The 27,453-nt window shown below is 42.9% G+C and overlaps 1 protein-coding gene across 4 annotated transcripts in view; it reads left to right on the plus strand.

Moving 5' to 3' along the window:
* COP1 (COP1 E3 ubiquitin ligase) overlaps window positions 1-27,453 on the plus strand; it is a 333,947-nt gene that overhangs the window by 302,889 nt on the left and 3,605 nt on the right. For all 4 annotated transcript variants that reach the window (XM_073593409.1, XM_073593408.1, XM_073593411.1 and 1 more), the window contains one exon: window positions 19,163-19,207. In XM_073593409.1, coding sequence (XP_073449510.1) covers window positions 19,163-19,207 — 45 coding nt within the window. The remainder of the gene's footprint in view (window positions 1-19,162; window positions 19,208-27,453) is intronic.

Here is a 27,453-nt window from a genome sequence, read left to right on the forward strand (position 1 = left end):
CTGGAATATTTAGGGCCCTCGAGGTTTATAGCTGTTGATGTGAGCATACCCTTTTTATAAGATGAAAGGTATCCATTTTATCATAAATGTCTCTCAGCTGTCTGCCAATGTGCTAGGACCCTGGATGTTTGTGCACCTTGGTACTTGGAGTCAACCTGTCAGCACAAAATGATTTTGGAGACTAAAGCCTCGTACATACGATCCAATTGTTGGCCAACCAAACGTCAGATTTTTGACAATTTTCGTGCAACAAACTCGAACGTAGTGACGCATTACGAGGAATTTCAGCTCTTGCGCACCACCCTCGGGCCCCTTCTGCTAATTTTGTGTTTGAGCATTGATTCCGAGCATGCGTGTTTGTACTTTCAACTTTTGTGTGACGGACTTGTGTACTGGCCATACGAAAATCAGACAACAGACTGTTATCCACCGAAAATTTACTAGCATGTCTTCCAACATTTGTTGGTCGAAAGTTGGACAACAATTGTCAAAAGGAGCGTACCAACGTTCAGATTTTAGGACAACAGTCTGTCAACAGACAATCCCCTGCCAACAGTCGCATTGTGTGTACGAGGCTTTAGGCCAGCCATACAAGATTTGAATCTTGGTCATTTCAGCAGGAATTGGTCAATTGATCGGCTGCTATAGTGTCCAATTACTGTCTTCTCCCGGCAGGGATGTCTTCCCCTGCCTCCCCACCTGGAGAAGACCATTGCTGATTCCCCTGTCAGCACTGGTTGCAGGAAAGAAATTTGCACCGTGTATGGTCTGCCTAAGAGACATATTGCTGGGACTTCAGTATCTTTGACTTTTTACCGTGGACCCAAGTGTGAGTGAACCATTGTACTGGGACACAAACTGCCAGAAAACATTTGATATACAAAACAAGGCTCACTTCTGTATAGAAACCAATTAGCTTCCAAGTTTTATTGCCAAAGTTTAAAGGTACAAAAAATAATTTTTGCAGGTAAAAAAATGTGCATAATTTTTTTGTTTTGAGAGCCTGGAAAGCATTCCACCAGCGATCAGCATATCACTGATGCCATGCAATCTCAACAAAATGTATCTCAATAAAACATTGTTATTGTGTTTAGAAGCAAAAACAATCTGGTTCCATGCTGTTAGGCTGGATGGGGGGAATTGATTGATCCATGTGTATGGCAGCCTTAAAGTGTTTGTTACCACATATTCCTGATATGTGGCTGCTGTACCATGTACTTGTATGGGAAGGTATCCTGTTCTCTTTGTATTGTCTCCTTTATGTGAACTCCCTGGTTTTCCTATTAGTCCCTCTGCTTTCCTATCAAAAACTGACCACACTAAGCAGAACACACCATGGTCAGTTCTCTAGCTATGCTGGGAACTCAGCCAGCACTCCTCCAATGATCAGACTTGTCCTGACTCGCCCCCCAACCAGCCACCCCCCCCCCCCCCGCACCGCACAGCGTTTCACTGGGATGATTAGTGCGCTGCTGCTTCTCCTCCCACCAACTCTTAGGTAGCTGAGAACAAAGGGAATGTGATCACTTCTAAAAAAAAAAAAAAGTGAAAAAGGATATTTATAATGTATTTTTATATCTATACAAAAATGGTTTGCCTTTTATTTCTATTTTAAACCAAATGGGTTGTTTTACAAGGTGGTCGTTTACAATCACCTTAAGACATCTTTGCTGACCACTTATCATTTCCTCTCATCTGGACATAAGCCCATGGTCCAGCAGAATAATTTAAACCTCTTGATTTAAATTGGAAATATGGAATGTTGCTTGGGGTTACCGAGTTCTGGCATACAGATGTCTCTCCTAAGGAAAAGCAAGTAACCCACAAATGTTTTTTTTTTTTTTTTTTCTTCCACTTGCATTGTGAGGTGTTTTGATGTTTTCACAATACATATTTGATGCCTGTAAATGAAAGCGCTAACAGTGCTCTATTATTTTATGCTAATAGCTTGATTTAACACAGACAAGGCCTTTGTCCCCTTTTATGACACCACATCATGTCACTGTTATTCCAAATTCAGTCATGCTGCTTTATTCCCACTGCAGAAGTCTTGACAATGCAAAGCCATCCTGCTGTTTTTTTTTTTTTTTTTTTGTTTTTTTTTTTACTAACCTTAAGCAAATGTCTGCAGCATCAATGCGGTTAAGAGCTGCACTGCCTAGCATATTGCATTTACATGCAAACTTATAACCTCTTAATTATCTCCCAGTGATTCAGTCCATTAATATTGTTGGCCTTTGTTTTTACTTTTTTTTTTTTATTATCTCTTTAGTCTCCTCTTTCAATTTCATTTACAAGGCCACAGTGCTCTCCTCAGCTCTATGCCTTTTACAGCCTACCACCTGAAGCAGCACAATATTACAATAACAATGAAAACAGTAATCTTTCACAGTCAAGAGTATGCCAGGGCCTCAGAATGATCCTTACTATTCGGGGGGGAAGGACTCAAGCCCTCATTAATGCTTGACTTTCAGCAATATAAATCAGCTCACACATCCCTTCTATTAAAGCGGACCATGCTCACAAAAGCTATACAAGTAAGCTGCCTTCACACCTCTCTTGGTGTTCTTGTTGCACCCTGGGAGGTCCTCATATTTTCCTTGTCAAAAGAAGTTTATTGAGTATACAATGTTATAAAGATACATAAAGTAAGTTTACAAGGATCTATAAAGTAAGCTCATTGTTTTACAGTAGGGTTTATATAGGTAAATATCATGAAATTTCAAATATTAAACATTGGGTTCACGTAAACCTAAATTAAAGATATAAATCATTTCCTTAGTTACTTTTGTAGGTATTTAAATGATTTATACCTACTATACATATTGTTTACAAGTAGAGTGTATATAGGTCAAATAAATTCTGATAATGAGCTTTAATCGTTAGGTGGAGAAAAGGAAAGAGAAAGAAGAAAAAGGGTTGAAAGGTAGAGGTATGGTCCACAAGGTTGTCCCGCTCGTCAGTTTATTATTCTTTTTAGTTCTCTTTGAAGCCTTAGAATGGGTGTCTCTGTAAGTCATTTAATCTGTTACCATGGCAACAGGACAGAGTCATTGAAGTTTGACAGGAACTGTTGTTTTATCCAAGGATGCCAAAGTTTTTAAAATTTTGGAATTTGATTTTGATCGATGGCTACCATCTTAGCATGGGACATTGTATTATTCATTCTGTGAATTGTTTCTGCTAGTACCAATGTAGGAGATTTCCATGCCTTGGCCACTGTTTGTTTTGCAGCCGTTATTAGTTGGATCATAAGTTTGAATTGAGAGAGTGTTAACCATTCCGGTTTTAGATTAAGTAAAGTTAAATATGGATCTGGTTGTATTATTTTTTTAAATATTTTAGATGCAATCACGAAGACTTCCCTCCAGAAGGTTTGGATTACTGGGCACGTCCACCATATGTGTAAATATGTGCCTATTTCTGGGCATCCTCGAAAACAAAGAGCTGAGGTATTAGGTGAATATTTTGCCACTCTAGCGGGTACAAGGTACCAGTGAGTTAGGACTTTATAATTTGTCTCCAGTGCTAAGATGTTGGGTGAGGATGACTTAGATGTGAGCCATATGTTAGACCAGTCCGTGTCTTCTAAAGTTCGTCCCAGGTCCTCCTCCCACCTCTGAACGTAAGAGGGTCTATTAAGATTTGCTACTCCATATAATTGATTATAAAGTGATGAAATTGTACCTTTAGCAAATGGATCATTTGTACAGATTGATTCAAAAATGGATAATTGGGATAATGGTGTATCCCCCTTTAGGAATGGTGTATAGAAATTTTTGATTTGGAGATATCTAAATATCTCAGAGTTTGGTAGATCATATTTTTCTCTAAGCGATGGGAATGAAAGGAATGATTTAGATGCTATGAAGTCATTTAGTGTCTGAATGCCTGATGTTGTCCAAGCTTTAAAAGAATTTGGGTAGATCCATGCCGGATAAAAGGCCGGATTTCTGATAAAAGAAAGGAGAGGAATGTGTGGAGATTGTAACTGATATTTGGTTTTTAGTTTATCCCAGAGAGATAAGAAGTGTTTAGTTATGGGATTATGAATTTTAAAGCGGTCTTTAGGATCAAGCCATAATAAATTTGATATTAATAGAGGGTCATTTTCTGAAGCCTCTATAAATACCCATAATGGGATTTCCTGTTTTGCATGGTATTTGGACAGACTGGCCAAATGTGCTGCTCTGTAGTAGTTAGTAAAATTAGGGTATCCCAGGCCTCCTTTATTTTTGGGAAGATGTAGTGTGTGTATAGGTATACGTGGTTTAGAAGAGCCCCATATAAACAAAGTTGCTCTTTTTTGTACTATTCTCAAAAAATAGGAAGGAATTGGAATAGGGAGGACTCTGAATAGATAAAGCAATTTGGGTAGAATAGTCATTTTGATTGCATTAATCTTCCCTATCCAGGATAAAGGAAGTTGCGACCATTGTTTTATTAGATTTGTGATCTGTCTTAATACAGGAGGATAATTGGTTGAGAATAAGTCAGAATGAGATGCTGTTAAATGAATTCCAAGATATGGGATTGATTTTTCTGCCCATGTGAATGGGAGTGCAGCCCTAGCCGGGATCAATTCCATGTTTGTGAGTGAAATATTAAGCACTAGGCATTTCTTAGGATTAATCATAAGGCCGGATAGGGCTGCAAATCCATCAAGAGCTGGTATTAAGTTAGGACCAGAGACCTGTGGTGATGATAGAAAAAGTAATATATCGTCTGCAAATATACATAATTTGTGTGTAATACCTCCTACTTCAATGCCAGTTATAGTTTGGTTTGTTCTGATGTATTGGGCCATGGGTTCGAGTATAAGGGCAAATAATAAGGGAGATAATGGGCAACCCTGTCGGGTACCTCTTTCGATATTAAAGACTTCAGATTTGTATCCAGCATATTTTATATAGGCTTTGGGTTTATTATATAATGCTTTGATCCATGTTAAAAAGTGGGGTCCAAAACCCCATTTTTGTAATGAATATTGCATATATTGCCAGGATACTGTGTCAAATGCCCTCTTAATATCGAGAGATAGAAAACATAAAGGGATTTTCCGTTTTTTAGCAATATGTGCCAATAACACTGCCCTGCGTATATTATCGCCTGCCTGTCTATTTGGCATGAAGCCTACTTGATCTCTATGTATTAATTTTCCTATAATGCTATTGAGGCGTTTTGCTATTATTTTTGCTAATAATTTAATATCGAGGTTTAACAGAGAGATAGGCCGATAATTCACACAGGAAGTATCATCAGAAAGGGGTTTTGGGATCATACAAACAATTGCCATTAGTGTTTCTTGCCGAAAAGAATGTCCATCTAGAAGTTTGTTAAAAGTTTCAGTGAGAATGGGAGAGAGTATTTCTGAGAATGTTTTATAGTATAAAGCCGAGTAGCCGTCTGGGCCTGGTCTTTTGTTAAGTTTTAGGTCTTTTATGGCGTTAGCAACTTCATCTATAGTTATAGGCTCATCCAAACTGCTTTTTTGATTCTGAGATAACTCAGGTAAGGTTATTTTTGAGAAGAAGGATTCAGCCTCTGTAGGATTAAATTCATTGTTTGTCTTGTATAAAGTTGCGAGATGTGAGTGAAATTTATGGACTATTTTAACTGGATTACAAGTGTAAACATTTTTTGATAATTTCAAACGTATTGGTTTGAAAGATTTGTTAGTTGAATTTAATGCCCGAGCCAAATATGTACCTGGTTTGTTTGTATTCATGTAGAAATTGTGTTTGGAGCGTTTGAGGGATTTATCAACTGACTCAGTGAGAAATAGATCGTATTCCAATCTAGATTTTTCCAGATGAGATTTTGTACTCTGAGATGGATTATCTTGAAATGATATGTAGGCTGCATTAAAATTGAGTTCTAGTTTTTTTGCTAGATTTTTGCGTTCCCGTTTAAACAGTGCCATTTGTCTTTGTATTGTACCACGCAAGACAGGCTTATGAGCTTCCCACAGTGTTATTGGGGAGATGTCTGTTGTATTATTAATTGATATGTATTCCTTTAAAGCTTGTTCAATGGCCATCTGATGTAGTGGGTGTTTGAGCATTATGTCCGGTAAGTACCACGTTGGGTCATGCGCTTTTGGTATGGCTGAGGCTATAGTAGTGTATACTGCATTATGGTCAGACCACGGAATCGGAATTATATCTGATGCAATAATTTCTGGTATCATTCCTATTGTTAGAAAAATATGATCTATTCTGGTGAAGGTTTGATGAGGGTGCGAGAAATAAGTGAATTTCTTTTTCATTGGGTTACTTTCTCTCCATGAATCTACCAGATTGTATTTGGAAAGAAGTTGAGAAAAAGGTAATCTAGAGGTTATTTTGGATGGTGTAAAAGGTGATTTATCTAGAAATGGGAGGAGGACCTGGTTCGAATCCCCACACATTATCACTGTTCCTATTTTGTGTGTATTAATCACTTGTAATATATGAGAGGAATGGTGTAGGTTGTTTGTTAGGAGCCTAGTAGGAAATCACCGTGATTGCTGTATCCATTATATAACTCATGAGTATCAGGTATCTACCTTCTGGGTCTTTAATTTCTGATAAGGTGAATGGTGTGGATCGGTGAAATGCAATTAGAGTTCCCCTTTGCTTGGTACAGGCAGAAGCTGTGTAAATTTGTTGATAAAAAGGAGAAATATATTTTGGAGTAAAATCTTTGGTGAAGTGTGTTTCTTGGAGGCATACTATGTGAGCCTTCTTGTTATGGAAAGTACGGAAGGCTTTGGTCCTTTTTTGAGGGACATTTATTCCCTGAACATTCAGGGAAAGTATATTCAGTGGTGCCATGGCAATAGATCAAATAGTTTTGACTTACTTTTTGTTATGCAGAGCTGACTACGCAGATCAACCTGTGTGGACTGAAGAGATGAATAGATAGAAAAGAAACCAGTGAATTCTGGAGTAAAGAGTAAACAAAAAACATATGAGATTAGATGATACATTGTATAAATTATTTTTTGCAAGTAATCACAATTTACCCGTGAAAGAGAATAAATATCTCTCTCAGGGGAATAAGTGCCTTCGTCACACTCCCACATAATATGGTTGGGAGAATGAGGAGGGCTAATGGGGGTACACGGATCTTCCGCTTACAGGAGAGAAGTGCTATGTCAAAAGACATCAAAATGATGTTTCATTAATTGGAGTGCAGAATATAGTTTTTGTAGAAATTATTTATTCCAGGGTGGTTGTATATGGTTAGTCTTGCCCTAGGCTAAATAATTCAGTTAGAAAGGTACTGTTAATAACTTTGGTATTGATAAAGATAGTTTGAATTATTTTGGGATTTTAACCCTTTTAGAGTAAATAATTACATATTTTATTCATATGTAACTGTTTAGATATGTTAACTCATAAAATTGAGGTTGTATTGCTTCAGATTAGAATAAACTAAAACATAATTCTAGGAACTAGTTAGGTAAAAATATATTTGTTTTAAGAAAAGAAAGAAAAAGCTTCCATTACTTCTGGATTATTGAACATATTTGTCCTAAAAAGTAATAAATCTATTGTTAATTCCTGATAATATATAACTGAACAAGAATTTCCTTATTTCACTTATATATTCTAAGGCTATATGAGTCAGAAGTAATAAGAAATATAACTGGAATGTAACATGATCCCACACAGTGTGTGACTATCAGAATGCAGTTACATTCAGTTATAAATATAGGTTTTTTTATAGAGAACCATCTCTTAGTATAATAAATGAAGAGATTTCAGGAATTAGGATGTCAGTCCATTGAATCTTCTTGGTCCATCGATGATGTGGCATAACGGCCTCTTTTGTGAGAATGATGATTCCCATTTTGTTCTGAAATTTTCTGGGTGCTGCCTGAAGGTGAAGATGATGCCATTCTTCTGCGTGTGGGAGTGTTGCTGCTTGTGGGTTCTGTCAGATTTAATTTTAAAAGGGTTTGTTGTAGTTCATCTGCTGATCTGCTTCTGTAAATTGTACCTTGGTAGTTAAATCTGACTGAAAAGGGGAAGCCCCATTGATACATAATGTTGTGGCATTGCAGTTCCATTAGTTCGGGTTTCATGGATCGTCTTTTAGTAATAGCAAGTTGGGATAGGTCAGCAAAAATTTGATAATTGTGTCCTTGAAAATTAAGTTCCTTTTTTTCTCTTGCAGCAATCAGTATTTGTTCTTTCGTTCTGTAATAATAATGAAATTTTGTGATTATATCACGTGGGGGTCCATCTTTCTTTTTGGCTGTGAGGGCTCTGTGTACTCTGTCCAGTTCTAAACGTTCAATAGGGATATCTGGCTTTAGTTCTTGTAATAGAGCAGTAATAGTAGATTGCAGGTCTGTCACAGTTTCAGGTATTCCCCTTATGCGCAAGTTTGAACGTCTGGCTCTATTTTCGTAATCTTCGAGCTTAGTTTGAAGTATTAAATTCTCTTTTTTTAATTGTTCCAATTCTGTTATATTTTCTTGGGTTGTAATTTCAATTTCATCCATTTTTATTTCTAAGGCTGCGGTGCGGTTTCCCAGCTCTCTTATTTCTTTGGTTAGGCTTTTTGTTATTTGGTCTGAGGTTTGTTTTAAAGCCTTATGAAGCATCTTTTCAAATTGTAATAATATTACTGGGGATACTGAGGAGGCTTGTGGAGAAGTTTGTGAGAGGATTTATTCTGTATCTGACTCAAATGGAGAGTCTTGCTGTGACATTTTCTGTCTGTGAGAGCGCCCTGATGCTGTATCTTGTGAGGTGACTGGAGCTGCTTCAGCTGCAGTGAGTGCCTGTGAGCTCTTTGTGAGGTGATTTTTATTTCTGCCACGGTTTCCTCCCAGTACCATATTTCCTGCCCAAACTTTCACAGTTTGTTCCCTGGGGCAAAAAGGTTCAAATGGATACCTTTTGAGCCTGCAGGCTCCGCTTTGTCCTTCTCTTCTCTCCTCAGCAGTGTGGAGCTCTAACAATGCATGTCTGCTCCACTAGGCTCCGCCTCCTGCCCCCCCGGGAGGTCCTCATATTTTAACCTTCGATTTTAAGGTGTACAGCGTGCTCAAACTTGGACACATCACTCATTACAGCACAAATGAGTACTGGGTTAGACTTGTACTTCTAAATATATTTTACTTCATTAGAGCCACAAACCAGTTATATGCTACCCCCATATACACTAGTGAATTTTCACAGGTAGGATTCAATACAAATCTGTGTATAATTCAGTCGAGTAAAGTGAATAAGGGGGGCGTGAAGGGGGCATATGATGGTCTATGAAACTTATGAAATAAATTACCTTTCAATCTTCCTGCTCTCACACCAGCATCTTGCTTTCATAGCTTGTTATATGCAACAGATGTTCTTAAAATGGTTGGTGACTAGGTCAAGACTTTGGAAATTGTCAGGATTTTTTTCTTTTTTTCATGCCTGATCGTCTGGATGTGTGCCACAGATCGTCATACATTTTATACTGTTGCTAAGCAAACTGCATCTCGTATTAACCATTTGAAGTGAAACTCCAGACCAAACTTTAGTTTTTGAATAAAGTGGGTTAGGCAAGATTCTCATTCAGGGTTATGTTTTGCTGTCTGTGATTCTGTCAAGAGATTTTCCTTAATTTCTTGTTCCTAAGACACAAAAGTAAGTAAAAGGAAATCCCCCCCCCCCCCCCCAAAGTGATGGAGACCTTTTGACATGTTAGAAAAACCTTTTGACATATTAGAAAACTCCTTACCTCCCGTTTGGGAATCTTAGACAACCGTTAGAAGGAAAAAATGGGCAAGGTGCAGTTTCCTAACAGGGACAAAAAGCAACAGATCAGACAGAGGTTCTATCCCTTCTCTGCTATAGCCAGAACTAGAAAAAATGAAATGTATATTTTATTATTCATTAGTCTTCAAAGCTAAACTCCAGGAATTATCTATTTTTTAAACTTATGTTGGTTCTGCTTGGTTACGTGTGTCGCATCTGAAGATCCTCTGGGGATGATGAAATTCATAGTAGTAGTCTGTGCTACGTACAGTCAGCGCTCTTATTTTCCATTAGTCAACTTCTATTTTTTTTTTATTGAATACAGGGTGTTCTCTGATTGGATGAGGCAGAGGAGAGGGGTGAATGATATCACCATAACCACCTTGTTCAATCTGAGATTTTTTTTTTTAAATATACAAGATGTTTGCTAAATGGTAGAGGTACAGGAGTGAGCGGATCCCCATGTTCAGTGTACAAATGGCGTGTTTCTCCAGCAGCACCTGGAACAAGACAGTACTGACTGTAGCACCGGCTACTGTATGGAATTTCAGCATCCCCGCCGGTTCACACTGGGCCCGCTTCAAAGTCGCCCGACTTTGAAGCCGCCCTATACAGAGCGACTTCAGCGCTTCTTGCAAACAACTTCTGTAATAGAAGTCAATGCAAGCCGCTCCGAAGTCGTCCCCAAGTAGTACAGGAACCTTTTATTAAGTTGGAGCGACTTGAGTCATTACGATTAGAACCGTTTCATTGGACTGAATGGAGTGTGACTTCTCAGGCGGCTAAGTTGCCTGACAGGTCGCCCCAGTGTGACCCGAGACTTAATGTAACAAATTAATATTTACATGTGACCAAGCTGGCCCAAAGTAAGTTTGAAGATGGCTGTGCATAGTTCCACATTGAGTCTCTAGTTTCTTTGAAGGTAATACAAAAGGTAATACAAAAGCTGCTTGTGAAATTTACCATTATTTTTCTAACCATCCTTTTATTCTTCTTTCAAAGCACTACTATCATTGTGTTTGATCTGTGCATGACGCTGTCATTGCTTTATGATGTGGCTGCGGCTTAATAAACCCATGATTTTGCTCATTCAGGATAAAGCTACATGTCTGCTTTAGAGAGCTCCCCAACTGCATATACCGATCTTTTCTTCACTCCACTATCGCTCTATTCAGCTCCTTTATTCCTTATATCTAAACAAAGGGCACATTTGTTAACCTTTGCCTTCTACATTCCCATTCTAAGCATTAAAGTAAAAAAAAAAAAACTTTCTGTACTGCATGTGTACAGAACTTGCCTGAGCCCGATCTTGATCCAGCGATGTGCACTATGGCTCTCCCAGCTCTGTCCCCCCTCTCTGTACAGATTGATAGCAGCAAGAGCCATTGGCTGTTAAATTCTGTGACGAGGGAGCTGAGGGCCAAGCTGAGCCACTCTGTCTATGGACGCAGACAAGGCTGCTCGGGAGCGAGCCCGCATGAGTACCCCCAGAGGAAGCGGCTTCCTATGGGGGCACTCTCCAACGAGGAGGAGCGCCAGAGGGGGACTCCAGAAGAGGAGGCTCGGGGCCAGTGGCAGTTGATGGCTCCTCTAATGTACGGGCTGCCCCTGATGAGGGCTGCTCTGTGCAAAACCATTACACAGAGCAGGTAAGTATGACATGTTTGTTATTTTAAAGGGGAAAAAAAAATAAAGCTTTGTTACTTTAGTAAAATGCAGGCAGCCCATATACAGGCTGGAGAAAATACGGTAAAACTAACTAGAAGAGATACAGTACATATAGGAAGATTAACAAAGATTTACTCTAACATCAGTGTACAAGAGCTTTGGCACAGGTACATAAAAATATCACTGATCACAGGCAAAATACAGGGTTTTGATCAACCGGTTTTTCCAGATTATTTTAAACACTTGCCCTTTCTATGCAGAAAATTGAACGATTTTCAGCGATTTCTGGACCCGTACAAAGAAAAATACAGATGCTGTGTACCTTTTCACGTCAAAGCATTCATTTTGACCAATTTCTTAAAGCTCAACTAGAACAATTTTTTTTTTGTGTGTATAGAGTGAGGAATGGTTAGGAGATAACACACTACAGACTCTAGAACAGAGCATAGCACCAATATTTAAAAAGGGACCAAAATACATCCCTGGGAATTACAGACCAGTTAGTCTAACATCAATAGTATGCAAGCTCTTGGAGGGGATGATAAGGGACTATATACAAGATTTTAGTAATGAGAACGGTATCATTAGCAGTATTCAGCATGGATTCATGAAAAATCATTATTGACAAACCAAACTATTAACCTTCTATGAGGAGATGATTTGCCATCTAGATAAAGGAAGGCCCGTATCTGGTTTTTGCAAAAGCATTTGACACAGTTCCCCATAAACGTTTACTGTACAAAATAAGGTCCGTTGGCATGGATTATAGGGTGAGTACATGGATTGAAAACTGGCTACAAGGGCGAGTTCAGAGGGTAGTGATCAATGGGGGGTACTCGGAATGGCCAGGGGTGGGTAGTGGGGTCCCCCAGGGTTCTGTGCTGGGATCAACCCTATTTATTTTGTTCATAAACGACCTGGGGGATGGGGTAAAACGCTCAATCTCTGTATTTGCGGACGATGCTAAGCAGGGCAATAACTTCTCCGCAGGATGTGGAAACCTTGCAAAAATATCTGAATAAATTAATGGGGTGGGCAACTACATGGTAAATGAGGTTTAATGTAGAAAAATGTATAATAATGCATTTGGGTGGCAAAAACATGAATGCAATCTATATACTGGGGGGGAGAACCTCTGGGGGGAATCTAGGATGGAGAAGGACCTGGGGGCAGTAGTGTATTTAGATTTTGTGCAGCCCTAGGCCTGACTAGTGGGGACACTAGTTCTTAGGGTCGGGGGGGGTGGGCAATGGATTCCCTTAATTTGCATAGATTTCCTCTCACTTCCTGTTTGGCTGTGAGGCAGAAAGTGAAGGGAAATCTCTGCAATGGGACAGGGTTGGTAAAAAATGACAGGGGTTATAACCCTCCCTTACTCTATCCAAAATGAAAAAAAAAGTGTTCCCTATAGTTCTACTTTAAGCACAAATTTCTGATAATTTTATGGAGAGGACTAAGAAGATATAACCATGCCAATGGTGCAGCAGAAAACCTATAGCACAGTGAGGAAGGTTTGTGGTCCAGGATGAGAGGACATTCTCACCCCCCCCCCACACACACACACACACGCACACACACAGTTGCGGAATGCCAGCCGCCCGCATACCGGAAGCATTGAGGCCCGCTTTATGGGGGCGCTTGACTAATTTGCCTCTCAGCCCAGTCCACCCCATAAGACTGATGCTACAATAACAGTGTAGCGCAAGCCAGCGGGGACTCTTTCTGTGCTGCCCTAGGCCAGGATACAGCGTTGCTTGGGGGTCCCAGCAGATGATAGGCTAAGCACTTTTTCACGGAAGGGAGTTTAACAAGACATGTGGCCACCCATTAAAATTAGAAGAAAAGAGGTTTAACCTTAAACTACGTAGAGGGTTCTTTACTGTAAGAGTGGCAAGGATGTGGAATTCCCTTCCACAGATGGTTTTAACAGGGAGCATCGATGGTTTAAAAAAAAAACTATTAGATAAGCACCTGAAGAACCACAACATACAGGGATATACAATGTCATATATATATATATATATATATGAGGTGAGTACACCAAAATAACATGACAAATTTTTCAAATTTGCAAGTGAAAAAATATGTAAAAGGAAAAAGTCCCAGTGAAAAATTCAGTCCATGAATATAGAAAAACAGACATCCATCCATGTGAAATAACGGTGACAAATTGTAAAAAAATCGTGAAAGATCCTCCAGAGAATGTGCATCCAACTCCACACCCAAGTGAGTAAGTAGCTTGCTTACCAGCTATCCGTGACTACTAAAAAGCAGTCCCACCCAGCACAGGGAAATCGGTCTCCCCAAGACCCTTAAAGATGTCTGGAACCACAGCTAGGACGATGCCACTGTCCTGGTATGAGAATGCTGAAATCAAGACCACATATAAACTCTGTATGATGCTCTGCAGTTTCAAGAAGTGGTGATGGTTTGGAGAAATTCCAGAATCAACCAGTATGCTTACCAACCAAATTAACCTGTCCAACACTTGGCACACATTTGCAAACGCATGCGTAATCTGCAAGGCCTCTTCGCGGCACCCTGCGAATTGCTTGCCGTCCTAAAACTACTAAATTTCGTTCCAACATAATATACAATGTAATGCTGACATATAATCACACACATAGGTTGGACTTGTGTCTTTTTTCAACCTCACCTACTATGTAACTAGGAAGATCTATCATAAGGTCTGGAAGACTTATATTGCTTGGTGTGAAGCCAGAAAATGGCATCCTTGGAAATACAAATACGTGATTGGGAGAATTCTCTTTTTTCTACAGTCAGCTGTGGAAATCAGATTTGAGTACAATCAGAGGTCAGATTTCGGCCTGTCAGTATTCTTCCAAAGGCCCTTAGCCTTCCATTCACTGGTCCGAACCTTTATGCAGGGGCAAGCCGTTTGCTTCACCCCATTAGGTCACCTATGTGTCCTTGGAACTTGGTGCTGTCTGTGTTACAGAAACAACCATTTAAACCTATGAAGGAAATTACATTAGACTTGCTGTCACGCAAGCTAGCCTTCCTGATGGCCATCACCGCGGCTAGAAGGGTGTCGTAGTTGGTGGCCTTTTCGTGCAGGGAACCATACTAGATTCTTCACTACGACAGGGTCGTGTTACGACCTGTTCCATCCTTTTTGCCAAAAGTGGTGTCAGCCTTTCATTTAAATCAGGACATTATTTTGCCGCTTTTTTCTCTCAGCCTCGTTCAGCGGAAGAGAGACGACTGCTTTACTTGTCTGGGCGGTCAAGGTTTATTTGTCTAGATCTACGGAGATCCGAGGATCAGACTCCTTTTATGTTTTACCAAAAGGACCCAAGAAGGGACAGGCAGCTTCCAAAGCTTCCATTGCCAATTGGGTCCGTCAATTGACCATTCAGGCCTACGGTCTGAAACTAAATGCTCCTCCCTTTAGGGTGAGAGCTCATTCTACCAAAAGGACCCAAGAAGGGGCAAGCAGCTTCCATTGCCAATTGGGTCCGTCAGTTGGCCATTCAGGCCTATGGTCTGAAACGTAAAGCTCCTCCCTTTAGGATGATCGCTCATTCTTGTAGGAACCTCCTGGGCTTTTTGCCATCAGGTATCTGTGGCTCAGATTTGTAAGGCTGCCACCTGGTCTTCAGTGCATATGTTCACAAAATTTTATTAAGTGGATGTTTGAGCAGCTGAGGATTCGGCTTTCGGCCGCAGTGTACTGCAGGCTGCTGTATAAGGTCTGATGGCAGGGTGTCTCCCTCCCCTCAAGACTATTGCTCTGGGACATCCCAGTAGATAATGAATATTAGCCTAACTCTGTGTCCCATGATGTATGAAAAAGAAAATAGGATTTTTTCGTTAAACTTACCTGTAAAATACTTTTCTTTGAGTACATCATGGGACACAGATCCCTCCCCTCTTTTTTGAGGATTCAGCGCCTCCTACAAAACTGAAGTACTTCCTGTATGGGAGGGGTTATATAGGGGATCACTTCCTGTCTAAGACTTCGTCTACCGGTGTCCATTCACCTAGAGATGGCTTATAACCCAGTAGGTAATAAATATTAGCCTAACTCTGTGTCCCATGGTGTACTAAAAAAAAAGGATTTTACATGTAAGTATGATGAAAAAATACAATTTTTTGTTATTGTGCTGAAGTCAAACTGCCTAAGGCTCGGTTCACACAGGGGCAACACGACTTGCAGGCCGACTCTGTGAGGCGACCTGCACACGACTTCGGCGACTGGCAAAACGACTTCTGTATAGAAGTCAATGCAAGTCACCTGAAGTCGCCCCAAAAGTAGTACAGGAACCTTTTTCTAAGTCGGAGCGACTTGAGTCGCTCCTATTAGAACAGTTCCATAGTACAGAACGTGATGCGACTGGTCAGGCGGCTAAGTCGCTTGACAAGTCGCCCCGTGTGAACCGAGTGTAAGTAGTAAAGTATATATTTTTCTTGTGCTAGTATTAAAGCCAATGCTAAACCTCCCTGTGGTGGCAGCACACCGGAAATCTGGATTGCTGCTCTTTTCCCCTGTTGCAATTCTTCCGAGCTTTCTTTGTGGCCTACAAAACCTATTTCCCTATGTTATGGATAAGAGGGAAAGGTGTACTATATTCCTGGCCTAGGATGACTATTCTGTATTCTATCACCCTACGTCAGGATGCATTACTGGCAGGATCACCAGATCTGAAATGCTTGAAAAAAAAAAAAAAAGAAAGACTGATAAAATTCAATATATTACATGTTTTTTGCGGGATTTCAATTCAAGCCTAGGTTTACACATATGTGGTGCGGGAAATGCAGCGATTCCTGTGCATTTCCCGCACCACATTGCAATCGCACTGTGTTTGCGATCTGCTTTGGCTGTCCATACAACGTTAGCGACACCACAAATCACAAACGCAATGTGGTTTGCCCGAACCGGATCGCATGATACAAAATGAACATGCAATGCGGCTCCAAAAAAGGTGCCTGCACTTTTTTTGGTGCGAATTGAGCCCATTCAAAATGAATGGGCTCAAATCACACCGCACTTAATCGTATGTGAATTGCACAGGAATGTGGTGCAGCTCCTGTGCAATTCACATGCGAGTTATAGTGTAACCAAGTCTAAATCCGGAATACATCACTTGATGAATATTGCTTGTATGCTGAAGTTGTAAATAAAGCCACATGGTTGAGTACTAAGGAGAGCGCTGGCTTGCATTGTCCCATCAAGCTGTTAGGATGGTTTGCGCAGAGCAGCCTTATATAAAAAAAAAAAAACAGAGAACTGTGACCAGGCGCCTAACGTATCATGCCTCCACCCCCATATATAACATACACACAACCAATATGCGCCCATGGGACTTTAATTGAGGCATAATACAAAAGTCATAAAAATCTATTTATTGTACACACACACAAATTTTTGGCATATCAAACCAATGGGTTACACACAATATATACTGTACATCAAGCTGGTATATTTTCAAATACATGTTTTACATAACCAAGATTGCAATATGAGAGAGGAATGCAACTTGATGCGTTTTGTGAATGCTTTCATGTCTTCAGGAATAGATGCCTCCAACAACAGAACCCTTTAAAACCAGCTTGGAACTTGATAAAACATAGCGCCTCCAAATGGTGACCACTGCTCAGTGTCTGACACGAGTAGTGGAAAGGGACCAAGACACCCAATGGGAAAACCAAATGAGGTGGCACAAGAGAGAGCATGGCTGTGGTGAATAAAAAAAAAATACCAAAAACCAACCTAAAGTTTGCAGGAGGGAGTGATGATTCTCCAACCAAACAGAGCACGATCACAAATTAAAAGAGCAGAGCACCCTTCTCTATACAATATTATTTCAGCTGTGTATTCAGCGGTTTTCCTGCAGTTAAGCTTTAATGGTGATTGCCTGACCCATACAACCCACCATTCATTTTGGATATACTTGTATATTAATAGGAAGGTCTATTAAATAAAATGCTTTAGCTGTAATTAGGGGTTGTTTTGGCATGAATTTTGCCCACTTATTAAATAGATTAAATGGTCTTTTCAGGTTTTCGATGCTTTTATGATCACAAGAAAGATCACACTGCAGCAAGGCTAAAAGATTTAGCTAGATCAATGCCACTGTGTGTAATGAAGGGGAAGATAGGATTGCTGGGATTTCGGCTTGTGCTGATAGAATTCCTGGGTATTTGTGCCTTTGTGAGGAATTACTAGGATTCATTCAATGAAGAAAGTGGAACATTTCCCATGTGTGATGATCAGTGAGTGACCTGCCCAGGCAAACGCTGTCTATAGTGTAATGAAACTGTCTGCTGTGATGGGAAGTTGCAGCGTCCTTGGTAACTTAATGTGATTTTATCTCTGGTGATAGAAGCAGTCCGGGGGAGAGGGTGTAGTGCAAGTACTCCCGGACCTTTTGCTGCTAGGTACATATGTATGTGGAATTATATTAATTTTCAATGTACCTGCTTGTGGTTATGATCACGTAGAGAACTGCACATTTTCTTGCAGTTGAGAGGCTTCATATTATACTGTAATGTTTTTAATGGTTTATCCAGCTTTTACAGTTCCATATCAGCGATTTGGATTTTATAATGTGTTAAACTGAATCTGCAGCTTTTAAAGTGATTGCAAAGTCTCATTTTTTTCTATAAAAATAACAAACATGTTATACTTACCTGCTCTGTTGTAGTGGATTTGCACAGAGCAGCCCCGATCCTCCTCTTCTTGGGTCCCTCAGTGCTCCTGGTTCCTCCTTCCTGTTGAGCGCCCTCCCACAGCAAGCAGCTTGCTATGGGGGCACCCAAGCCAAGCTGCAGTTCAGCCTCGCCCCCTCTCTCCTGATTGGCTAACTGACTTTGACAGCAGTGGGAGCTAATGGCGCAGCTGCTGTGTCCCAGCCAATCAGGAGGGAGAGTCCCGGATGGCCGAGACACTCGTGGACATTGCTGGCCAGAGATGGGGCTCAGGTAAGTATTAGGGGGCTCAGGGGGGCTGCTGCTCACAGAAGGCTTTTTATCTTAATGCAAAGAATGCATTAAGATAACAAAAAAAAAAACCTCTGACTTTACAACCCCTTTAACTTCTTACTGCCCTTTTTGTAAACTACTTACAATGCAATTCTGGTACTGTATGCGGTAGTCCTAGCAATGCTAATGGCGTTTTTATTTTTTCAAAGCTAGTTCCAAAAAACAGGCACATGAACTAGATGTAATGGCCAGATCTTTTAGAAACCAATACAGAGTAGTATTGAGCAGTCCAAATACTTCTATCGCTGTGGGGAGCTGATGGCAAAAGCTCCATGCTGTGCAATCTAACTGAGTTATTTCTACCAGGAGGCAACAGAATAAGTTTGTCTGATGTAACACATTTTGACGGAAATCCCTTTTGAAATTGGCCTTTCTGTTCACCTTCCCAGTGACTAGAACCATCATTATCACTTTCCTCTATTGACAGCTGAAGAAAGCTCATTGCTGCTTGCATCTTCTCACCCAAATCGTTTCTATAGGGAAATATTTAGTGAATGGCCACTTTTATATATCTGCATTTTCATCTTTTCTCTTATACGGGGTTGATGAGGTTACATTTCACTGCACCATTTCGAACATTCCAAAGCATTCATTCTGAAGGCTCGTGTGTAGAAAACCTAGTTGGTTGTGCTTGAGCGGCTTTTGTTTCAATGATTGATCCCTCATTCAGGATAGATGGGTTGGTCTGTAATGAGAAATTGTGCTGTTAGATAATGTTCAGACATGAGCAATAACTTGTCTCTTTTCTCTCACAGGAGTCAAATGTTCTTATTGCTGCTAACAGCCAGGGCACAATCAAGGTAAGCCTCACCATTAACCTTAGTTTAAATCTCCTTGGGCAGTGCTGTACATACACTTTAATCTCTACATCTGAACTGCAATCTTCTTTCCTGCAAACTACATAATTCTTTAGAATTAACTCTTTACCTGTGATCTTATGGGTTGCTCATTAATAGAGAAGAGTGAATCAATTTGCCAATCCCATGTTCTCTGCAGGTTTTTGGTTCATCTGAAACTTGTCTGGTCTGCATAAAATGATGCGGTTCAATAATTTCTAATTGCCTGGATTCGTGAATTGTCTATTTTCTACACAGTTTGGGAAAAACTGCATGCACATATTCCAGAGAATGAAAACCTACGATCCTGAAAAAAATTAGATTTATAGAAATTATCACTTGCCTTCACAAAACGATTCCCCAAGTTAATTCATTTGCAGGGTGCTTTACCTGTAGTGTTCTGCAAGGGACTAAAAGGAGCTCCAGAATGAGTGATCTGCTTCCAGGGAAGCTGCCCTTATCCATGAGTAATACCCTATGAATATGACATGCGCACAGGGATTAGGAGATAGCATTGTATACCTAGGTAGAATTAAATGTTATCAAAAGTGTCTGGGGAATGCCCAGGAAAAAAACAAAGTCTACTTACCACCAGCTTGCAGACAACCAAATTGACCTAACAGTATGCGTTAAAAAAGGGGTTTAGTCCGCACGCATTTGCAAACGCATGCGTGAGCCACAGAGCCACGTCACGGCACCCTTGTATCTGTGGTCCTAACACTAAACTATGAGTGTCCCCACAGTGGAGGCACATGCATTTAATGGATAAATGAGAGCAGGTGGACTGGAGGGGAGCCCACCCCTCCTTAAAGGTACAGGAGCACACCAAACACCCAGCAATAGCACAATGGCTGCAAAGGTGTTGGTGCGCTGCTGGACCAATACAAACACTCACGTGATAACAAAAGCTTGCCACCACTCTCATTTATAGCTGGCTATCACAGTAAGCAGCATTGGGAGGCTAAAAAAGGTACCAACAAGTGTCTGGGGAATGCCCAGGAAAAAGCCAAAGTCTACTTACCACCAGCTTGCAGACAACCAAATTGACCTATCTAACAGTAAGCGTTAAAAAAGGAATTAAATGTTACCATATTTTCTTTCCTTTTTCAAATGCCACTTTATTGACAAACCTCCTCAGACCTGGTCTGTCCAGACAGCATGGTCACTTGCTGATTTGGCGCCATCCATTGGCAGCCTAACTTTTTAGTAAGACACAGAAGTTGAATCCAGTGCAATTTTACTTCAGCTAATTGCCCCATAGAGAATGTTTGTTTTTTTCCCGTGTCTTTTGAAGTGTAAGAAGACAATGACTTTGCTAAATCCTGTCTCTGTGATAACGAACACTGACTGAGGGAACATGGAAGAAGTGGGGAGGGTCTAGCTAATTAGCACTAAACATGATGTGAAGACAGAGGAAGATGGTAAAACCACATTAGTAAACAAGATGTAGTGGGAGAAACCACCCCTAGATGCTGCCATACTACTACATACATACTACCTTTTGCAGCTCAATACAAGACATAAAAAATTACATGAAAATGGGGGAGAACATTTTCCTTCCAGTGTTTTAGGGCTGGTTCACACCATGCCCACGCAGGAATCGCATGCAGTTCTGTGCAGTGCAAATTCAGCTCGTTTATTTTGGATTATGCGATCCCGTGCAGTAGAGCTGCACGATTAATCGTTAAGAATCGAAATCGCAATCTTTTTCTCTTCCCGATCTTCAAAACAGCATGTCACGATTCTTTTAACAAGTACAGAGAGTTCTCACAGCTGGGGAAAAAAAAAAAATCCAGGCAGCCTTTCAAGTTTAATCACAACACACGAATAAGTAGAAACAAAGCAGCACAGCACAACGCCTTGGTCAGGGTGGTGAGTCCTGCAGGGGGGGGCCCTCACCTGTAGGCAGCTAGGAGGGTAGGTCCCAGTTGACAGGCGAGAGTGGGTCAGACATAGCGTCGGATGCTGGCGCTTCTTCCCCAGACACCCCTGTGATAGCAACCGGTTCCCCTGCACCTGCGGTGCCCATGAACGCTCTGACGGCGGTCCTGGAATCATTTGTTTCCAGGGTGGAAGCGGCGTGCAGGCGCAAGGTGTGTAAAAAAAAAAAAACGCCCCCTCCCCCCCATCTTCTGGGGAAAGCTCTGATTCAGACTCGGGCCCCGCTGCGGCAGGCGGCCCCTGTTCTGACGCTTCAGAGGTTGCAGACCATGACCCTTCGGACAGTGAGGAGGAAGCCTCCACATCCGTTTCAGGGCAGGAAAAAGCGATAGTGGGGGGCACTTATTACAGCAGTGCGGGATACCTTAAAGATAGAGGATATAGATAGAGGATGTGGCTGGGGCATCCTCAGATGTGTCGGTCCCCTTTGGGTCTCACAAGCCGGTCCGCACTGCTAAGGTGTTTTCCTACCTAACTTATTCTGATAGGTTTGTTTACAAGGAGTGGGAATGCCCGCAGCCTGCCTTTTCAGTCCAGAGGCGAATGGCGGTGCGTTACCCCTTTGAGGAGAGTTTTCTGCAAAAATGGACATCTCCTCCGGTCGTTGACCCCCCCCAGTATCTAGTTTAAATAAGGTGACCACGATTCCGGTGTAAGGGTCCCCCTCTTTCAAGGACCCTGCCGACAGAAGGGCCGAGGCGATTGCCCGGTCCATGTTTATGGTGGTGGGGTCGGCGCTTTGGCCGGTGTTAGCCACGGCTCTGGTGTCACAAACACTTACTGAATGGGCTAAGTTGTTGCACCGCGAGTTGGGGAAGGAGCAGGTTTCCCCATTCTGTGTGGAACTGGCAGACCAGTTGGTGCACGGCCTTAAGTATATTTGTGATGTGGCCCTGGATACGGCCCCTTTGCTTTCTAGAACCTCGGTATCAGCAATAGTGCTGCGTCAGCTGATTTGGCTCAAGTGTTGGTCTGCGGACCAGACATCTAAGAAAGCGCTGGCGGAGTTGCCCTTCAAGGGTGGGAGTCTGTTTGGCCCCTCGCTGGATGACATTATTAAAAATGTTACTGGGGGAAAGAGTACTTTGCTCCCACAGTCCAGAAAGGGTAAGGAGCCACGCCGTAGGCAGGGGCTCTTTTTCCGCTCAGAAGCAGCTTTTTCGTCCGCCCGCGTCAGTGTTAAGCGTTACCAGTCCGACAAGGTGCCCGCTGAGGGACAAAAGCATCCCTGGTATCGCAAGCCGAACAAACCTGCGAACAAATCAGCTTCCGCATGAAGGTTCACCCCGCCCGACTCTCGGGTGGGGGGTCGCCTTCGGGAGTTTGCTGACTGGTGAACTTCTCTTCTTTCCGACCAGTGGGTCTGCGAGCTGGTTTTGTCAAGCTACAAGATAGTTTCTTTTTTGTCCGCCAGACAGGTTTTTTTTTCCCTCCAACCTTCATCTCCTTCCGACTCGTCGGGAGGCCCTGTTTGGGGCAGTGCAGGACTTACTACTGGGGTGATAGTGCCTGTACCGGCGTCGGAAAGGTTTCAGGAATTCTACTCCAATCTGTTTGTAATCCCGAAGAAGGAAGGGGTCTGTCCGGTCCTGGATCTCAAGGCCCTCAATTGTTTTGTGAAGGTTCGGAGGTTCAGGATGCAATCGGTTCGTTCCGTGGTCGCTGCACTTCATCAGGGATATTTCCTAGCGTCTTTGGACATCAAGGACGCATACTTGCATGTCCCCACATGCGTCAGGACTACCTCAGTCGTCAGTTGCTGGACCAGGGGGAATGGTCACTGCATCCGGAAGTGTTTTGGCTCATTTGCCTATGGTGGGGCATGCTGGATGTGGATCTCCTGGCCTCTTGGCTCAATCAGAAGGTGCAGAGGTTTGTGGCCAGGTCAAAGGATCCCCGGGCGGACGCATCAGATGCGTTGGTGGCCCCATGGGGGCATTATCGGCTAATTTATGCGTTTCCCCCTCTCAGGCTCCTCCCTCGTCTGCTGCGCAGAGTGGGGGCCGAGGGGATTCCGGTGATTCTGATTGCCCCAGACTGGCCTCGACGTCCTTGGTACGCCAACATAGTACAAATGCTGATGGATGTTCCTTGTCGGCTGCTGGTGCAGGAGGACCTTCTGTTTCAAGGTCCGATTCTCCTGTTGAAAGCCAGGTGCTGAGGGACCGAGGGCTGTCGGCTTCGGTAATTTCCACTATGTTAAGGGCGCAAAAGTTTTCTTCCCGGAAGATTTATCATCGCACCTGGAAGGCCTACATCTCCCTGTGTGATATTCGGTTTCCAGGATCCTGCTGTTTCTGCAGCGAGGAGTGGATCAGAAGCTTGCATTAAGCACCATTAAGAGGCAGATATCAGCTATGGCTGTCTTTTTTCAGCGGCCCTTGGCGACTCACTCATTGGTGCGTATGTTTGTTTAGGGGATTCGGCATGTGGCTCCTCGGTGGCCCTGTGGGATCTGAATCTGGTGCTCTCTGTGCTTCAGAAACCGCCGTTTGAAAACATTAGGGAGATCCCTTTATTGACGCTCTCTCAGAAAGTAGTCTTCCTAGTGGCTATTACATCTGCAAGGCCAGTTTCTGAGTTGGCGGCCTTGTCATGCAAGTCTCCCTATTTGATCCTCCACAAGGATAAGGCAGTGCTGCGTCCGCAGCCCTCTTTTCTTCCTAAGGTTGTTTCAGCCTTCCATCTAAATGAGGACATTGTGCTTCCGTCCTTATGCCCTTGGCCGTCGCATCCCAAGGAGGTCGCTTTACATTCTTTGGATGTGGTCCGGGCTCTGCAGGTGTATCTGTCTACTATGGCTCCTTTCCGGAGGTCGGACTCTGTTTGTCTCAGTGGCTGGTCTGAAGAAGGGCCTGGCGGTCTTGTTGGCCACCATTTCTCGGTGGATCAGACAGATTGTTGTTCAGGCATATGCCTTAAGGGGGCGTACGCCTCCCTTTCCCGTTACGGCGCATTCCAGCAGGGCAGTTGGTGCTTCCTGGGCTTTCCGGCATCAAACGTCCGTTTCACAGGTGTGTAAAGTGGCTACCTGGTCGTCAGTACACACTTTCACCAAATTTTACAAGATCGATGTGGGCACATCTTCGGATGCATGCTTCGGCCGCAAGGTTTTGCAGGTGGCCGTCTGAGGTTGCGGCTCCTCTGATGGGTTCTTTTTGTTGTGGGTGGAGTTTATTCTCTCTGTGTTCCCACTCCTCGTTTTTGGCACTGCTTGGGGACATCCCTAAGGTCAAGACTAAAGTGCTGTGTCCGTCAATGAACGAAAGAGAAAATGGGATTTTTGTACTTACCGTAAAATCCCTTTACCTGAAGTTCATTGACGGACACAGCACCCACCCCTCCTATTTATGTTTGTACTGCTTTTTGACAAACTGAGCTGCTGGTAGAAGAGTGAGGGGTTATAGCTAGTAGGACCTCCCCTTGGACCTACTGTGCTTGTTTTCTTTTTTTTTTTTCTTTTTTTTTGTGTTCTGCCTAGTCCTCTCCTAAAGGTGGTGATATAACCCTAAGGTCAAGACTAAAATGCTGTGTTCGTCATTGAACTTCAAAGAAAGGGATTTTACGGTAAGTACAAAAATCCAATTTTTCAGACATGAACCAGGAGATCCCTCTTTGCTTTTTAGACTCAAGTCTACCCAATAAATAACAGTTGACATTCTGAAATTTAAATAAACAATAAGCATGCCACATTTGGGCTCCATGGCCCTCCGAGATAATGTGTTATGTGACCATCTTGGATTTATCAGCTGAATAACTGCCATGTACATAGAAATGATTTTAAAATCATAGCAGCTCTGCTTTATCCAACAACTCTGAGACATTTGAGTTGAGTTATACAGGAATGGTTGTGTGTAACATGTAACATTGGCATCTTCTCTCTTCTACTTTATGACGTGCCTGCAGAGCTGTATCCCAGTAAGAATTTTGTGTCAGCCGTCATATCAGCTAGAAATGTTTTTGCCTCCAGACTGACGTGAGTAATGAGAGAAGTCAGTTGGAGAACATGGAGTTGGAGCCTGCAAAGTCTTGGCTTGTCACTATTACCCTTCACTGAAAACACAATAGCTATAATTTGGAGAATACATTTCCCTATTCCTAGATCTGCTAGCTCTTAGTATGGTCACAGTATGACTTTAATGTTACCTATACACAAAAAGAACACTGTACCGGCTGCATGCAGCATCTGAGCTCACCGGTGACACAATGAACATTATTTCAGCCAAACATTGAGTTTAGTTACATGTCATTGAACTGCATGTGGTCTTCATACACAGTCATGTGGCCCTTATACAAAAAGTATGCTGCTTTTGCCAACTGCATTTCAGAGCTTATGTGCCATTTTTATAAAAGTTTAGATGTGACATTTCATGAATCTAAAATGTATTCATTTAAAGCTGAACTCCAGGCAAAGAGTAACCGCATGTAAGCAATAGCCATGTTATGTGTTAAAGGGTAAGTTCACCTTTTGTAACATGTTAAACCCATACTCAGGATGTAACGTGGTACTGTAGCACCTTCCCCCTACCTCCCTGATCCTCTGTTGTCACAGGTCCTCTGCTCACTTTTACCTTTTTAAAAAAATGTGGCCGTGTAGGGCTCCGCCCACCGCATCATTCATTCACAGAGATCTGTAAATATGAAAACTACAAGTACAGTGCATTGAAAAAGTATTCATACCCCTAGGAAATTTTCCACGTTTTGTCATGTTACAACCAAAAACATAAATGTATTTATTGGGTTTTTTTTGTGATAGACCAACACAAAGTGGCACATAATTGTGAAGTGGAAGGAAAATGATTAATGGTTTTCAAAGTTTTTTTACAAATATCTGAAAAGTGTGGCCTGCATTTGTATTCAGCCCCCTTTAGGCGCCTTTCACACGGACGGCTATTCTGCCGCAGTTAAAAGCATGTTTTTTTTTACCCGTGGAGTTGAAGACTCCAGGCACTGCGATCAGCTGCATTTGCACAGTGCGTTAGCTGCGGTCGCGTTTGGCTGTGGTTTGCCATTTCCATGGCAACCCGACGGTGCCGACTCGCACTGTTTGGTATGAATCTTGAGGGGGAACTCCACGCCAAATTTTAAATAAAAAAAATGGCGTGGGTTCCCCCCCAGGGGCATACCAGGCCCTTCAGTCTGGTATGGATTTTAAGAGGAACTTATACACCGAAAAAACAGCGTGGGGTCCCCCCCAAAATCCATACCAGACGCTTATCCGAGCACGCAGCCCGGTCGGTCAGGAAAGGGGGGGGGGCGGGCGAGCGCCCCCCCCCCCCCCCGAGCCGTACCAGGCCGCATGCCCTCAACATGGGTGGGTGTGTGCTTTGGGGGAGGGGGCGCCCTGCGGCCCCCCACCCCAAAGCACCTTGTCCCCATGTTGATGAGGACAAGGGCCGACAACCGGTTCTTCTCCGCGCTCTCCGGGTCTTCTGCCGGGCTCCTCCGCTATCTTCTGCTCTTTTGCCTCTCTTTTGCTAGCGGAGGAGCCCGGTCTGCTGCCTTCTTCCCTCTTCTCTTCTTCTGATGTTGACACGATGCTCTCTCCGGCTGGAATGCACTCTGGGCGCTCCGCTCTGACTTATATAAGCGGTGACCCCGCCCCCTTATGCCGTCACAGTCCCTGGGCATGCTGCGACTGTGACGTTTTAGGGGGCGTGGTCATCGGTGATGACCACGCCCCCTAAAACGTCAGTGCCAGCATGCCCAGGGACTGTGACAGCATAAGGGGGCGGGGTCACCGCTTATATAAGTCAGAGTGGAGCGCCCAGAGTGCATTCCAGCCGGAGAGAGCGTCGTGTCAACATCAGAAGAGGGAAGAAGGCAGCAGACCGGGCTCCTCCGCTAGCAAAAGAGCAGAAGATAGCGGAGGAGCCCGGCGGAAGAGGACCCCCGGAGCTGTCTAATAAATTACTTTAAAAATCTGTGTAGTGTTTTTTTTTTTTTACACTTTTTCCCTAGGTTAATGGGTAGGGGTACCATGTACCCCATACTCATTCACATAGGGTGGGGGGCCGGGATCTGGGGGCCCCCATATTAAAGGGGGCTCCCGGATTCCGATAAGCCCTCCGCCCGCAGACCCCGACAACCAACGGCCAGGGTTGTCGGGAAGAGTCCCTTGTCCTCATCAACATGGGGACAAGGTGCTTTGGGGTGGCGGAGCCGCAGGGCGCCTCCTCCCCCAAAGCACACACCCCCCCTGTTGAGGGCATGCGGCCTGGTACGGGGGGGGGGGGCGCTCGCCCGTCCCCACCCCCTTTCCTGACCGA

The sequence above is a fragment of the Aquarana catesbeiana genome, linkage group LG07, assembly GCF_042186555.1.
Source record: "Aquarana catesbeiana isolate 2022-GZ linkage group LG07, ASM4218655v1, whole genome shotgun sequence".
NCBI lineage: Eukaryota > Metazoa > Chordata > Amphibia > Anura > Ranidae > Aquarana > Aquarana catesbeiana.